Raw genomic sequence first — 16,126 nt, forward strand, 5'->3', positions numbered from 1 at the left:
CTTTCGCTTTCGTTTCTTTCAATTTCCTTAGTTTCGCCAAATATAATATTTTTTTGTTTACTCAACGCATCGATTCAACTATACTTAAAAAACAACATATTATTGAATTTAAATCGAGAGATATAAATATAAACTAAACATCTAATTTTTTTTTTTTTTTACAGGATTCGAAAATAATATTCGGAGGAGAAATAGATTTCAAGGGACATCAATCTCCTCTATAAATTTGTCGCTCGTCTCAAGTTTGGTTCATTTCGCATAGATACCCATTTATTTACATTCTCATTCTCATTCTTGAAGTGACAATTGTGACAGTGACAGGTGATTCATTGGATTAATATTTTTTTTTCACACAATTCTCAGGATGTCAGAGATGGAAAACATCACTCCCATCAATTTAGGGAAGATATCAGACAGTAAAAGCTCCATATCTGGGGTTGAACTGTCGAAAAGACTTCAGAAAAGTATTCTGAAGTAAGTAAAAAGTTTTTCTCACTCCTCTGTCTCTGTCTCTTGCCTCACTCAGACTCAGTGTCTTCTCGCGAACAGTTAGTTTAGGCCACAATCTCTGGGCTGAAATTACTCTGAATCACTTTTATAATTATGCCAACGGAACAATTGATTTCCACAATCATAAACATCAAGTTTCAAGTTGAGAAAGGAAATGGTTAGGGAACTAGGAAGACCAAGATTTTGGCCTCCCGGCGAAAAATCGTATTCTCGTTTATTATAGAACTGTTTCTTTCTGCTTAAGAGTAAGAGGCCAGTCTTTTTCTTCTGTTTATTTTTGCTTGATTTTTTTTTGTTTTTTTTTTTCTGTTTTGTTTCTTTTATTTTTCTTTGCTAAGTCTTGTTTTAATTTTTTAAAAAAGATTTGTATGTAATGGTGTAATGGTAGTACTACTGCCGATACTGCCCCCCCCCCCCCCCCCCCCCCCCCCCCCGAAAAAAAAAAGTCAGAAGAAAGATTGCAAGTTATCGGCCGTCCAACACCAAAAAAATAAAAAAATATTTGGTCTTCCGACGTAAAACATTTTTTATTTTATTTTTGGAAATGTGTCTTTATGTTGCGGTGTGTTTTTTTTTTGGGGGGGAGGGGGTGGGGAGTTGTTCTTTATTGAATTGTGTGAGGAAGATTTTATGTCACTGATTATTGTGATAGGTTTATGTTGTTGTTGTAAGTGTTTTGTTATGATATGACTGTCATGTCTCGATCAAGCTGTTGAGTAATCTTCATGTTATGTTTGTTCACTGTCTCCTGCGTAAACGTGACGTCATTGTTTCTATCTTATAAAAGCTCGCGACACCCTTCATTCTTTTCTCTTTGACTTAACTTTTCAGATCATTACTCATTCGTATTTCGTTGATCTTTCAGGATCCAATCCGCCATCAATTGGTATGATGAGAGTAAGATTTTACCGGGACGATTCCCGATGTGCTTTTAGAGCATTTTAACCGCCCATATGTCCTTTACATAATATGGAGAACACCCAGACTTTTCCTTAACTTTTTCCTTTATTTTACATATCATGAACTAGGTTGAGAAATCTGTTCACGACAATTGTCTTGCTTTGGTCTTCCGAGTAAAAACAGCTCGTTTTTTGCTAAGGAGATCAAGCTTTTGCCTTCCTGGTGTAAATCTGTTCGTTTATGGAAATGTTTCTTTACGTTGAAGGGAGAGTTTTTGTTTGCTTGTTTTTGCTGCTCTTCTTGATTTTTTTTTTAGGCCTTGTGATAATATTACTATCAATATTTTATAATTTATTCTTTGGAGACCATGATTTTCCAAAGTAACGCTGTATTTTCATATATATATATATATAGATGCCTAATAAAGAACGTTGTCCAGACTTGGTTTTTGGGAAAGATTGGTTGGAAAGTTTTGTCTACATATTTTCTTTGATATTTTCACTTCAAATGGTGTCGACTCCTTACAATACAACTTGCTCCTTTGGTATCAGTAATTACTTTGATTTTGATGATAGAACTTTATCTTTCATTGTCACAATTTATGGTTCAAAATGGCTGAATTAAACATTTTTGTTGTTAGTTTAAATTGAAGTTTATATAGTGCAATAACCACTAAACATGCTCAAGCGCTTTACAAATGGTCCCTGACCAGCAGCAACATGTAACATAAAGTACGAGACATGACGCCTGTTAGGTGATAATACAATTTTTTCTGACAGAGACAACGCTGTTAATGGCCGGTTAGCCTACTCATTTTACACCTGAGTACAGTGAGAGAATGTGAGTAAAGAGTCTTTTCCAAGGACTCAACTATGCGCTGAGTGAGGCTCCAACCCAGGACCTTAGGATCCGAAAGCAAGTGTCATGCTACAAGCCCACATCGCCACACAAACTGTTTTACGTCAGAAGACCAAATATTAAAAAAAGAAAACTGATTAATTTAATTTTTGTGTTGGATGGCCGATAACTTGCAATATCTCTTATGACTTTTTTTTAGGGGTAGAGGAGGGTTATTGATTGTGGCAAAGAAATTTGATTCATTTATGGTCAAACGCCTGGATTAAAATAATTTCCATGAAATGGGGGGTGAAGGGGGGTATATTTTTTCAAGACTAAATGAAAGTATTCGGTAAGAATAACTACAAAAGATTCAAAGCAAGGCTGAAATGTGTTGAGATGTCATGATGTTTTCAACATTAGTACACAGAGCCTGCTGTCCTTGGGGATTGGCAGATTATAAATGTCATCCATTGTTATTATTAAGAAGATCAATTACTTTCTCTTTGTTTGTTTTTTACAACTCTTTTTTTTTCTCTCTCTCTTTTGTCAATTTGTACTGAATGTAGATCAACACCCATTGACATCAATGTTAGCAAAGATAGAGTTAGTGTACAGACTAAAAGCACAGCAATGTTGCAATTCCCATCAAAGTTGTGATCGAGTTATATGGTTTGAGAAGTGTCATGCACACTAAAATGCCTCAGCCTGAACCAGTGCACTAAAATAAGGAAAGTCTCAATCTTACACTGCACTTGTTAGACCAACTTTGTATACAAGCTCAGTTTGGGATCCATAACACCTAAAAAGCAGTGTGTCATTTATCACAAACTCTAAATCCATGCAAAAAGGATGCATCACAGATGTCCTAAACAAGCTCAATTTAAAATTTGAACCGAAAAAAAATCTAAAGAAGCAAGGATGGCTTCATATGAAGCTAAACATGAATTGTGTGGAAATTATATATTATAATAAAGTTTTATATATGTATCAAGTGATGAACAAAAGAAATGAAGAAATCACAAGAACAGATCAATAGCTCGTCCATGTAGCATTCCTTGCGTAATACACATTTCTTTCTCCATAATAATCAAAGCAACTAGAAAATATATTGATATTGGCAATTTAATAGAAAAAAATCAATTTGTTATCTGAAGAATAGCACAAACTGATATAATACCTATCTAAAGTGTCATAAAACCTAAATTAAAATGGAATGTTACCCTGGACGAACTACGGACTAAACTAATGTAACATTGGTAGCACTGGAAGGACGAACCCCGAATTAAAATCAAGCCAATTATGAAAAATTTCTTCTGCAAATACATTGACTAACAAAGAATCAATCATGCAAATAATAAAAATAAAAACACAAAGACATTCCTTGCACATTTACTTTACTTCCGTTAATCTGAAGAAACATGTGAAGATTGTTACTGTGAACGAATATAAATTTCGTTCCTGCACACATATACACAATACATATCTACTAATAATGTGCTTACATAGAAACACACGCACACGTATACGTAGCCCTATAAAAATGATGATAATAAGTATGGCTGTCCCTCCAGGAAATCGCGGCGGTTGCGGCCACGATTTTTTGCTGTTACCGCAACGGGACCGCAATTTTGACAATTGTGGCGGCATCCTCTGTATATACCTGGCATATTATTTTTTTTCTGTGTGTGCAATGTCAATATCAATGTAATTTATGGACACAATACTGTATAATACATACCATCTAAATTTGGTGGACTATGCTTGTCATAGAATTAAAGCAAGAATAAATTATTGTGCGCTGTTTATTGAAAACAATGTCTTAAATTTGCAATTTTTGCATTTTTTGCATGCAATTTTTTTGATTTTGGGTTTTCATTTGCAATTTTCCGCGGGGACAAGTAAGGGGGATGAAAACTTATTACAGCGCTAGATCAGACACGTCATAGTCATTTAAAAATGTTTTAATTGTATTTAACCATACGTCTTTCTAAACAGCTCAGTTTTCAGATGATTCTTAAAGGTGTCGACGTTTGACAATTTCTCGTTTTCAATTTGAGGGAATTCCAATTAGAAGGACCTAGGGTGAGGTGTCTTGTTTCACAGGCCTCACAATACAGCGGGGTGTCAAACTGAGTACCTTTTGTGTACGAAGCAAAGACCATATACTGCTGTGCCACATTATGGTCAGTGATACTGTGCAAACAGTGTCAATGCTTACTGACCTATATTGCCATTCTTCAAATAAATTTTTATGGAGGGAAGATATACCCAATTTTTGCATAGTTCTTGTAAAATTTATATTATTTAAGGCCAAATTTGCTCTTTTTAGATGTAAATGTATTTGTAAATATTAATGCAATATTTAATGATTAAATTTAAAAGTTTTTTTCTGAAATCTCAATTTGGGCTCTTTGTGTAATGCTTTATTTTACGTTTGAAATATCCCCAAGTCTTTTCAGTTTTGTCATTTGTAATAATCCTTTAGTGGGCATATCTGCTGACATCTTTCCTCCGATCATCTCACACGGAAACTGAAATTTAAGGGAGTTTGGTGCCACATGAAGTATTTAGCTGACATGATTACTCTGCCTTTTTAAATATACTATACTGTTGATGGCATTGAGAAAGAGAAGCCCTTTCTCGCGTGGAATGACTTATGTTGTATTTTCTTTTTTTTTTTAATCATTATTAACAGATTGAAAGGCAAATACATGAGTGAAGATGGGAGAGCAGTGGACTATGCAAAAATAAGTAAATCATCAGAATTTGGAGAGTACACAAATGATGCCTCAGATTTACAGCGAGTGGAGCTCAAAGGAATTTCAGAAACGGAAAAAAAAGTTTTCTTCATTAGTATCCTTTGTTGTTAATGAATGAATTAGAGCAACTCTGTAAAAATGGTTTTCAGATTACATATCATATGAAATGTTTATGTTTTTTGTCCTATCATTCGGTCATTGGATCTCCTTTGTCCTCTAAGTTTTCTTCTTGAAGAATGTAACAGCTATACCTATGATGTTCGCATGGGTGTACGATCCGATAGTGATGTCGTTTCTTCTTCTCTTTACTAGCCTATCCTGCTTCTTTGGTTTGTGATTGTATTTTTGACAGGGGATATTTTTTTTCTGTAAATCTTCTGCCTGTTTGCTCTTGGTTATTTATAATTTAGCTTATGATATCTTTAGGTTATGATTTTGATTTACATTTGTACTATTTTTGTTAGATTGCTTGTTCTTTTGTTTCAGCGGTCTCTCATATAACCTCAATTGTGTTGGAAGAGACCTAAAGCAACAAACAAACAAACAAAACAAAAATGTAACAACTCACTGTTTGCACTATGACAAGAATGGCACAGTGTTGTGAGAGGGTTCCCAATAGATCCGTTGGTTGAGCTCTTGCTTCACAAATGTCATCTTTTTATTGTAGGTTCCTTTCTGACCCCTCTGTCCACCTAGCAGTGAGCGGGTGGTTGGATGGGAGCATCACCCTTGAATCATATATCTATGACGTTCGCATGGTTGTACGATCTGATAGTGATGTCGTTTCTCCTTCTCTTTACTAGCCTATCCTGCTTCTTTGGTTTGTGATTGTATTTTTGACAGGGATATTTTTTTTTCTGTAAATCTTCTCTCTGTTTGTTCTTGGTTATTTATAATTTAGCTTATGATATCTTAAGGTTATGATTTTGATTTACATTTGTACTATTTTTGTTAGATTGCTTGTTTTTTTGTTTCAGCGGTCTCTCATATAACCTCAATTGTGTTGGAAGAGACCTAAAGCAACAAACAAACAAAAAAAAAACCTAGCAGTGATTAGGTAGCTGGGTCTGTTAGACTTGGCAGAAAGTATACAATGGGTAGCAAGCACTTGCTGTTGTCCACTTCTCTGGCTCCACAAGCCTCATGGCTCTGAAGGATTAGTGCTGTGATGGATAATATGATATGGCCTCTGGTATGGCGATTGTTGAGCTGAACCTGTTGAGAATAATGAAATTTGAGAACTAAGCAATTTAGTTTGTGTATTAAAATTTCATTGTTTTGACTTTCGATTTTCAGCAATTGGTACACTTCAACAAAATACCATAGTCGAGTCGTTGGTCACATGTCTTCACTTAGAAAGTGGTTAGCTCGTATTTTTAGATGCAAGTTATTTTCACATACTTTTTTTGATTATTTTCATGGTTCTTTTTTTTTTTCTTTCCTTCTTTAGCACTCTACAATTCTTTGCCTATTTTTCTCATTATAATTGATGGTTATACTAATCCATACCCTCTTATTTTCTTTCATTGTTTTGGTACCATCGTTTAATCTATTATGCTCGTTTCTGTGTTTGTTTGATGCGTCTTGCAACACAATGTTCATGGCTATAGATTGCCTATTGCAGACACTCTTTTTTTTTTGGTCAAAAATTGATCGTTAATACAAAGTTGATATTAATTTCATTTATGATATCAATATAAAACTGTGGTAAAAACTAAAAATGACAAAGTTTTTCTGACATGCCCCAACTGTTTTTTTTTCTTTTTTTTTTCGTGAAAATGTAGTCGAAGAATCTTAAAAGAAAGAGAAGTAAAGCTAGAGAGTAGTAGTAGTAGTACTGTAGTAGTGATGGTGGTGAGTATGATAATGGTGGTGATTATGATAATATAAGATTATCAAAATAGCATTTTAAAAGACAAATCAGAAGCAGCATTTATCTTGATGCGATCATAAAGTTTATTTTTAATTCAATACGGTATTGATACATCTCAGGGGGATCAATTCAATGACAGAGGGATTTTTTGGGGGGTTTTGTTTGACTATTGTTTTGCTTTTTATTTCATTAAAAAAAATCATTTTATAGTAAAGTTATTGACCTTAAATTATTGATTTTAACTCTCTTGGCTACATTTTAGCTTTCCAAGTGTGTGTACGCCGCACATTGTTTTTTTGTTTGTTGTTGTTGTTTTTATTTCTTTTTGTATACGGGTATTATAATATAATATCTCTCTACGAGTCTTCACAGTCCATTGGTTTCTTTTCGTGCATTATGGTAATTAGCTTCATCTGACTATTAAAAAAAATAAAATTATGTGTATCGTCGTACTGAAGTGAGGCGTGAAACAAATACGCAAAAGTTAATTTGATTTTTTAACCAATGTATCTATCTATCTATCTATCTATCTATCTATCTATCTATCTATCTATCTATCTATCTATCTATCTTTCTTTCTTTCTATTTATCTATCCATCTATCTCTCTACCTCTACGTTATACTGGAAACAAAATTATTTAATGCAAACGTAACATCAGAATAACCAATACAACTTTCACGGACACGGCCTATTGACTTAAAAAACTACTTTAAAATGATTCCAGCAGATAGAAGAAAAAGGAGAGAGAAAAAGAAGGGAAAAAGGAAGAGAGAAGAAAGAGTCACAAAAAGAAAGAAGAACGAAGAGAGAAGGGAAAGAGAAAAGATAGAGAGAAGATGCATGAGATGAAGATGAAGAGAGACATGCATTTGACAGAGTAGCGAGTGAAGATAACGACCTGAGAGATAGCGTAGGGAATCTTAACTCACTCAATTCTAGAGATTTTTGCTACTTTTCAAAATTGGAAAAAATGTATTAAAATGAACATGTACATAGTTAGTTTTATTCAACTCCCACTCACATGTAGAAACGAAAAACATTAGCTTTGATCCTACACCTATAATCTATCTCAGAAAAAAATGTAAGTAATAGGCATGGGGTAAAAGTAACGCGGGTTAACTACGGATATAGTCGGTGTAAGGGTTGAGTGAGTTCTTAACCGCGTCATTGGCAATGCACCTCGTGTATATTTGCAATTGCACAATCTACGGCCCATGGGATTTGTTAGCGTCGGGTGGGATGGGGAGGGGGAAGCAGTGTTAGTTTTTGGATTATCCACGCTTCTTTCAGGCGACGTGCACTGTTTGCAGGTCTGATGCCCGAATTCCTTTTATGGGCTCATTGTTGTAATGGAATTATTCAAAATGTGACACAAAATAGTGTCCATTACAACAATGTTAAACTTGGCCCATGTAAGTTGGTTCAGATGTCAGACCTGCATGTACTGTCGCTTTTTTAGGGGTTGCGAGGGATAAGAGGACATCTGTCGAATCTATTGAGGAAACTTTCCTCTAGCCTTATCCACGAAATTATTATTATTATTATTATTATTATTATTATTATTATTATTATTATTATTATTATTATTATTATTATTATTATTGTTATTATTATTATTATTATTATTATTATTATTATTATTATTATTATTATTATTATTATTATTTTTATTATTATTATTATTATTATTATTATTATTATTATTATTATTTCTCTATTTTAGTGGTATTATATAAAATGATGGTAATGAAGAGAGATAAATAAAGTTCAGCAGCTGAAGTTTTAAAAAATGACAGCTTGTTTATTGTAGGTTCCTTTTTGCGGCTATGCGGTCTAGTAGTATGACACGCCTTCAGATTGGAAGGTCCTGGATTCGAGTCCGGTGAGGTGCATAGTTGAGTCCTTGGCAAAGGCTCTTTACACTCACATTCTCTCGTGAACAATGCTGTCTCTCTCCGAATTTTTTTTTTTTTTTTGTAATATCGCATTGCAGGCGTCATGTCTCGTCCGACATATTAAGTGATGCTTTTGGCTAGGGACCCCTTGTAATGCGCTTTGGGCATGTATACTGTATATTACGCTATATAAAAGCTCTAGCTTTATTTTTTATTTTTAACAACGCAATTCTCTTTAGTTGCCGATTTTAAGCTCTCATCCTAGACTACTACGATGATGACATTATGTCGTATTGGTCGTAGTTTTATGTAACGTGACTAAATAATAATGTGAAGTGACACCTAGCCTATACCCTAAAATGAGCCATTATAGAGCCCCCTTAATGTCAGCTTGTTGTTCCGGATTCGGACGAAACACATTCTTTTTTCTTTTTTTTTTTTCATCGTGGCCATAATTTAAAAAAAACAACTTTATCATCGATGGATTTAAGATAACCCCCAACTTGTTAAGATAGTTTTACACTTGATGGTTTTTTAAAGTCTTGATTTGGGATTTTTTGACAAGTTGAGCGACATTTTAATCGATCGATATTTGAATATCGCTAGAGAAAAAATAAACAACAACAAACAAACGCGTATTTTTCTTTATTTGGCCAGAAAACTCATCCTTCAAATATTGATCGATTAAAATGACCGTCATCATGTCTAAAAACTCTCAAACCTGGGACTTAGCGAAGTCCAGGCCACAATCAGAAAAACAAAACAAAAACGTTGTGTTCTGTCAGAACACGGCCGAGAAAACGTATATCTTGAGTTCTTTTGGCATCCCAAATATGCTAGTATCGTACCGTAAATTGATGTTGTTCGCCTTACTTTTATATCGGTAGAATCCGCATAACCTCATCACTCTTAAAGTCAACTTCTGCTTAAAGTAAACACCTCTTGTTTGTCCTTATCGAAGTGTGTTCCGTCGATTGTAGATAAAGTCAACTTTGCCAATCTCTCTGGTTCGGCGATGTTGGCTTTATCAGGATTCTACTGTACATGAAACTTTAGAAAGATTAACCGTATACTGCTGTCGTGACGCAAAGTCGGGTCCCTTGTGAAAAAAAAAACAAACCAATAACCAAACGCTCTAAACTCACTTTACCTCACCATATGAAAATGCATCCGGTGTATCTGACCTTTAATCAGTCTTGAGTCGGTCCAAGAAAAAAAAAAATAAATAAATAAAGGGAATAACGCCATGAATGCTAATAAGATCACTGGTGCTGTTTGCTTCCTCTTTGAATCGTTTAAAAAGAACAAAACAAAAACAAACTCTTAGCAGAAATGGTGGATATTGCCCTGTATAAAACAACACGTTAAAAACATACAAACATCGACAACTGCGGAAACACGGGCGTGTCTCATCTCCCCCAAATCACATCATTAATTTTTTCCTCTCGACGTGCCCATTATTTGCAGGTCTGATAACCGAACGTAATTGTGGACTTGATTTACCATTGTCGTATGGGTAGTATTTAGCATTCAATCACTTAACATTGTTGTTATGCGTATTATTTAGCATTCTTCTTCTTCTTCTTCTTCGTTCCCGTCACGTCACATGGTCAGTCCGGTCTGGTGAATGAAGCCCACAGTGGTCCTGAGGTCGTCCTCACTGCCGTACAGCTTCTTATCATGGTAATCTCGAGAGATTTTACTACTGTTACATTTTAACTTGATTTCCCTATTACATTTTTCATATGTTTTGATTGATTTTTTAAGTTTCTGAGGTATGCGATTGATGTAATGGTACGCCTTTTAAATAGGTAACGCTTCTTCTCGGGCTCACCACCTGATCTAAACATGCAAATAAACAAATAAATAAAATAAGAGAAAAATAAAATAAACAGAACAAACCAAGTTATAGTGTGACATTAATCCTGATCTTTGCTATGAGTATTGTATACAATATTTAAAGATACGATTTCAAATCACAATAGGCAGGATCTGCTTTCACTTTTGAACACTTTTCTGATGAAAGTTTTCAATCGAGCGTCCAGTTGAATATTCATCACCTACCAAGGTCTTTGTGTTGAAAGTTTAGAAGATTGGTTGTCTATTTTTTTTACATTTTTGTGCATTTGCACACACACACACACACACACACACACACACACACACATATATATATATATATATATATAATATATATATATATATATATATATATATATATATATTCTAAACTTTGTGTTTATACATTTTTTATGCATGCCACGTTTGTAAACGAATTTCCATTTTTTTGGATGAATAATATATATATATATATATCATTATTATTATTATTATTATTATTATTATTATTATTATTATTATTATTATTATTATTATTATTATTATTATTATGACACCTCATTGTTTGTAGTTTTAGTTCATAGACTGTCTTCGTGTCTGACAATGACAATGCAATCTCCACAAGACATCAAACACTTTTCTGATGGACGTTTTCACTGTGTCGAGTTGAATTTTGAACACGTCCCAATCTCTTTGTGATCTTTGGATGTGATATCATAAAACGTTCTTTGTAGTTTTAGTCCAGAGACAGTCTTCATCCTGGCAAAGAAATCGCAATGAATCCGTTATATTTCCACATCATTATTGATTCATTGTGTGGTAACAAAGAAGCATGTATACTGAGATAGAAAGGGATGTTACTTTGTAAATTGTTCTAGTCCTGTCTTCTATTGATTCAATGGAATTCTTTCTCTCTCTCTCTCTCTCTCTCTCTCTCTCTCTCTCTCTCTCTCTCTCTCTCTCTCTCTCTCTCTTTCTTTATTTATTTCTCTTTCGAATTAATGGTTTTTAAAGCCATTAAGTTCACGGACCTCTGAACGGACAATAATAATCAATGATGTAGTGAAAGCGTCGCAAAGTGAGCTAAGCAAGATTGCGTGTTCAGGCTCAGTGCTACGGCGAGGAGTTGAAGCAAAGACCACTTAAGCGCGACTGACCGGTAATCAGAAGGGCTGAGGTTCGATCCCCGGTCGATGTCGACTGATTTTTTGGGATGTTTTTTTTTCTTCTATTTTTCTTTCTTGCTTTGTCTGGCACCTTTCATACACACTCAGACCTTTATCTTATACTGATGCCTGCTCCTTAATTTCTGTAATTTGATAAAGACCGTACTGTTTTGGAATAACGAAACAAATACCATTTCTCACACCCATCGCCCTTTCCATTGACAGACTGGGCTTTGTAGTCTGATAATAATATATGATGTCACTCACTTTTTACATATATCTTCCGGATTCGAGTCCGTTGTGGGCGGGGTAAAGTTGAATTGTTGGAAAATGTCATGTTTAAGTTCTTGGACAGACTCAAAAGCGATAGCTTTGGACGCAAGACCCGATTCCTGGAAAAGAGATTATATAAGCAACAAGTTACCCCCACCCCCTTCCTTCCTTTTTGAAACTTTGGTTTTGACTGGTTGTCATACTGCTTAGACCACTACTTTTATTTGAAACTTTAACCCCCCTAGAAAAAAAAAGAATAAATAAATTTTAAAAAAGAGAGAGATCAGATCACGCTCTTTTAAAAAACATTTTTTTAGCGCTTGGACTATTTTAAGTGGACAGCAAACACAACATTAGGCCCAAATCGCATCGGGGTACCAAAAACTTCCAAGTTTTGAATGCAGTCTGATCAGATAATTAACGCTTTATACAAAGTACAGCGATATATTAGAACGATAAAGATGTGCACAGTTAGGTGATGAAGTACTCAGAGGGAATACCTAATTTGTATGATATTCACGACCTAACAAAAGATAACAAGGCATTGTTAGACAAACATCCGTTTCTAAAGAGGAATCATTGGCTTTTTTTATGTGTGGACCTTTGTCTGTGCCCTATTCAATGGCTTATTGCTTGGATGTGCTTTATTGTTTGTTTTAAGATTTTTTCTCTCTTTCTTTTGGTCTCGTTTTGTGTTTCAAAATCCTATTTCCGTCAGCGTTAATAGTAGTCTTAATGAACTTAGCGGTCATTGTTAGTATCTTAGTGATGTTGACGTCGTGACAGATTTTTTTTTTTTTGTTTTTTGTTTTTGTGAGCGACGCTATTGTTTGGTGGGTTTTCATTTGTTATTTTATTTTACAAGAATTTTTGGTCACATGAGAGCTTAAATGTGTCATCATAAGGTATTCGAGAATGTATCATTATTTATATGAGTAAGTTTAAAAGTGTCGCCCCCCCCCCCCCCCCCCCACCATCCTTAAAAAGCCATTAAGAACAAACGTTAAGAATATATCACGAAATTGAAATTAGATATATCACTATCACTTTTAGATTTTAATCCATATTTTTATTTCTTTATTGTATTAAAAACGAAACCATTGTCAGAACCTCATTAACTTTTTGATGATGGATAATGATAATCTCGTCTCCTTATGTAAACTTCTTATTGTCTGACCCCTGTGTCCACCCATGAATATGTAATTGAGCAAGTGTGGGATAGACATTCGTCTCATTTGAAGATAAAGATATGAAGGTCTGTGGATGAATCATGAAACAGTGCCAGACAATGCGAGAAAGGAAAACAAAAGGAACTAAACAGAATCAACTATTCCTAACAAATCAGCCTGCCTCGACTTGGGAATCGAACCTCAGACCTCCCGGTAACCGATAATCAGGTCTGAAGTTCGATCCCCAGTTGAGGCAGGCTGACTGTTTGGGAGGGTTTTTCAAATCTCTATCTTACACCAGTGCCTGTTCCTTTATGTGTCACGTTAAAAACGTCTCATCTGAAGTGCAGCCAACAATCGATACTATTCATGTTTTGCTATAGATAGGATGAAGATGGCGTCACTCAGGCCTTTGTTATTGTTTGTTGCTATCCATGTTTGTGAGAAATTCTCACTTAGCAGTTTATCCAGACTATAAAAGTTCATGGTTACAAAGAGTTTTGTGTGTTGGTCCGTTATACTTCCGGATGGCAATGTTGTGAGCTTCTTCGCCAAGCGCATACTATATATCGATTTAGGGATGAACTTTGGGCTTTGCTGATGGCTGAATGGAATGTGATGTTAGAGTGTCGTTAAAGAATGCAGAGGATGCATTGTAAATAAGGAAAGCAAAAAATCTTTCTGTTTTCCGTGCTTCGACAAAACACATTTTGTTATCATTTTGGCCAGAAAAAAAAGTTTACATCAAAATTTAATACTGATCAGTGAATTAAAAATAAAATAAATTAAAATTGAGCTTTTATATAATAGGGCAATATCTACTATACGTGCTCAAAGCGCTTTACAAGGGGTCCCTGGCCAACAGCAACACTTAACATTTAGGACGGGCCATGACGCCTGTTAGTAGGCTATATTACAACTTTGTTTTCGGAATGAGACAACGCTGTTAACGGCGAGGTGCTCATTTTACACATGGGTACGGTGAGTAAAGAGCCTTTTCCAAGGACTCAACTATGCGCCGAGCCAAAGCGAGTGTCATACCACAAGGCCACATAATAGCCGCACGAATACGAATCCTCAACCTGTTTCATCCTCTAAGCTAAAACTGCTTTGAAGTCTGAGGTTTGAAACCTTTTGACACATTGAGGGCCATGTTAAGTTATCGATCGTTATTTAAGTTTGAGTATTCTGTCCAAAACTGAGAGAGAAAAACAAAACAAACACTCATTTTGCCAGAGTACGTCAGTGGATTTTTTTCGGGTTGCTGCAGGGCGCAGGGACAAAAGAGGCGTTTTATTAGGTCGTGGAACGCGGGCATTTCTGACCCTTCGCCTCAAAACGGTATTAATTCGGGTTGGTAACGATGTTGAAAATTGAATTTATAGCCATAAATATCAGACTTGTTTTGAGTTTGTATGTTTTATCGAGGAGAACGGCAACCATATTTTAGGGTGCTAATGCCAACAATTTATGTTTTTGACCAGTTTAACATTAAATTCGGTTTTTAAGCACATGGTTCCTTCCGGCATAATACTGTTTTGAGACGATGGGTCACATTTCGAGCGACTTTTTCATTTGACCAAACAACCGACGAATATTAACTCACTCAACCCTAACACCGACTATATCCGTAGTTTACCCAGGTTGCATTTACTATTTATTACATTTTTATGAGACGAATTAAAGGCGTGATATCAAAGTTAATGTTTTTAAATTTTTTTACATGTTAATGATAATTGAATAAAAATAAATATGCACATGCTCATTTTTAATACATTATTTTTCCAATTTTGAAAAGTAGCAAAAATTTCTAGGATTGTGTGAGTTAATGATGGGCCATGAATAATAGTTAAAGAAAATAATGCTGCATTTTGATTGGAGATGAAGTGGGTAAGGAAGCCCAAGGCCGACCTCTTACGAAACACTCTCTTGAGATTTCTACACAATGTAACGTTCCGACAGTGCGTGTGTTACACCCATTTAAGTACGTTACACCCATTTAGTGTGTTACACCCATTAGATAACTTGGTATAATAGCTCACGACACGCGGTCCAAAGACGGTAATTAATCGGTAGCACATTATAGCAATTAGTAACATACTTTGTCGTACCAGTATCAGTATACGTCGTATGTTATTTTGATGATACACATTGCCAGTGTTGGGCGGTATCACAAATTTTCGATATCGATACGAGACTATATTTCGTCGCATGAAATACCGAAATATCGATATTTATCGATGCAAAGAATTTATACATCGATATGTCAAATTTCGATCAACATTCTCATTCCCCCACTCCAATATTCACGAAAAAGTTAGTTTCTCCATTAACTAGAGGTGCCTAAATGAGTCAATAAAATGGAAAGGAAGATAAAGGGAGTAAATATGACTCATAAATAAGGGAACAACACAAGACAGACGACGTTTCGGCCTTTGGCCTTTTTCCAGGTAAATATATACATATTCCGTGTTCACTTGAAAAAGGCCAAAGGCGAAACGTCGTTTGTTTTGTGTTGTTCCCCTATTTATGAGTCACATTTACTCCCTTTATCTTTCTCTCTAGTTTCTCCATTGGTTTTCATTGTATAATGATTTTTTTTCCCCACGTGGCCAAAAACTACTAACACTGACCCCCTTGCAATACTCATCGGTTTTGATAAACAAAAAGTCTACTGAACTATGGGATCATTTTTTTTATTACAAGAAACGCGATTCTCTGTGTGTGGCCACTCACGCGGCCATCTGGCAGCCCTTGTAAACTGCAAGCATAACTTATATCGATATCGATATATATTGTTATTTATATCGATATATCGATGTTGCGATGCGATATGCCCAACTCTGCACATTGACTCTACTTTATAATTTTTACAGGTCAGGAGAGCGATGTTATAGTATA

The 16,126-nt window shown here is 35.1% G+C and overlaps 1 protein-coding gene across 1 annotated transcript in view; it reads left to right on the plus strand.

The window, feature by feature from the left end:
* Positions 1–217: 217 nt before the first annotated feature.
* The window catches only part of LOC144978506 (uncharacterized), a 43,916-nt gene continuing 28,007 nt past the window's right edge, over positions 218–16,126 (plus strand). Inside the window, exons 1-2 of the mRNA XM_078924672.1 lie at positions 218–474; positions 4,946–5,103. Coding sequence (XP_078780798.1) covers positions 365–474; positions 4,946–5,103 — 268 coding nt within the window. The 5' untranslated portion in view covers positions 218–364. The remainder of the gene's footprint in view (positions 475–4,945; positions 5,104–16,126) is intronic.

This window comes from Berghia stephanieae, chromosome 8 (genome assembly GCF_034508935.2).
Source record: "Berghia stephanieae isolate SIO BIC M18660-M18661 chromosome 8, UCSD_Bste_1.3, whole genome shotgun sequence".
NCBI classification, from domain to species: domain Eukaryota; kingdom Metazoa; phylum Mollusca; class Gastropoda; order Nudibranchia; family Aeolidiidae; genus Berghia; species Berghia stephanieae.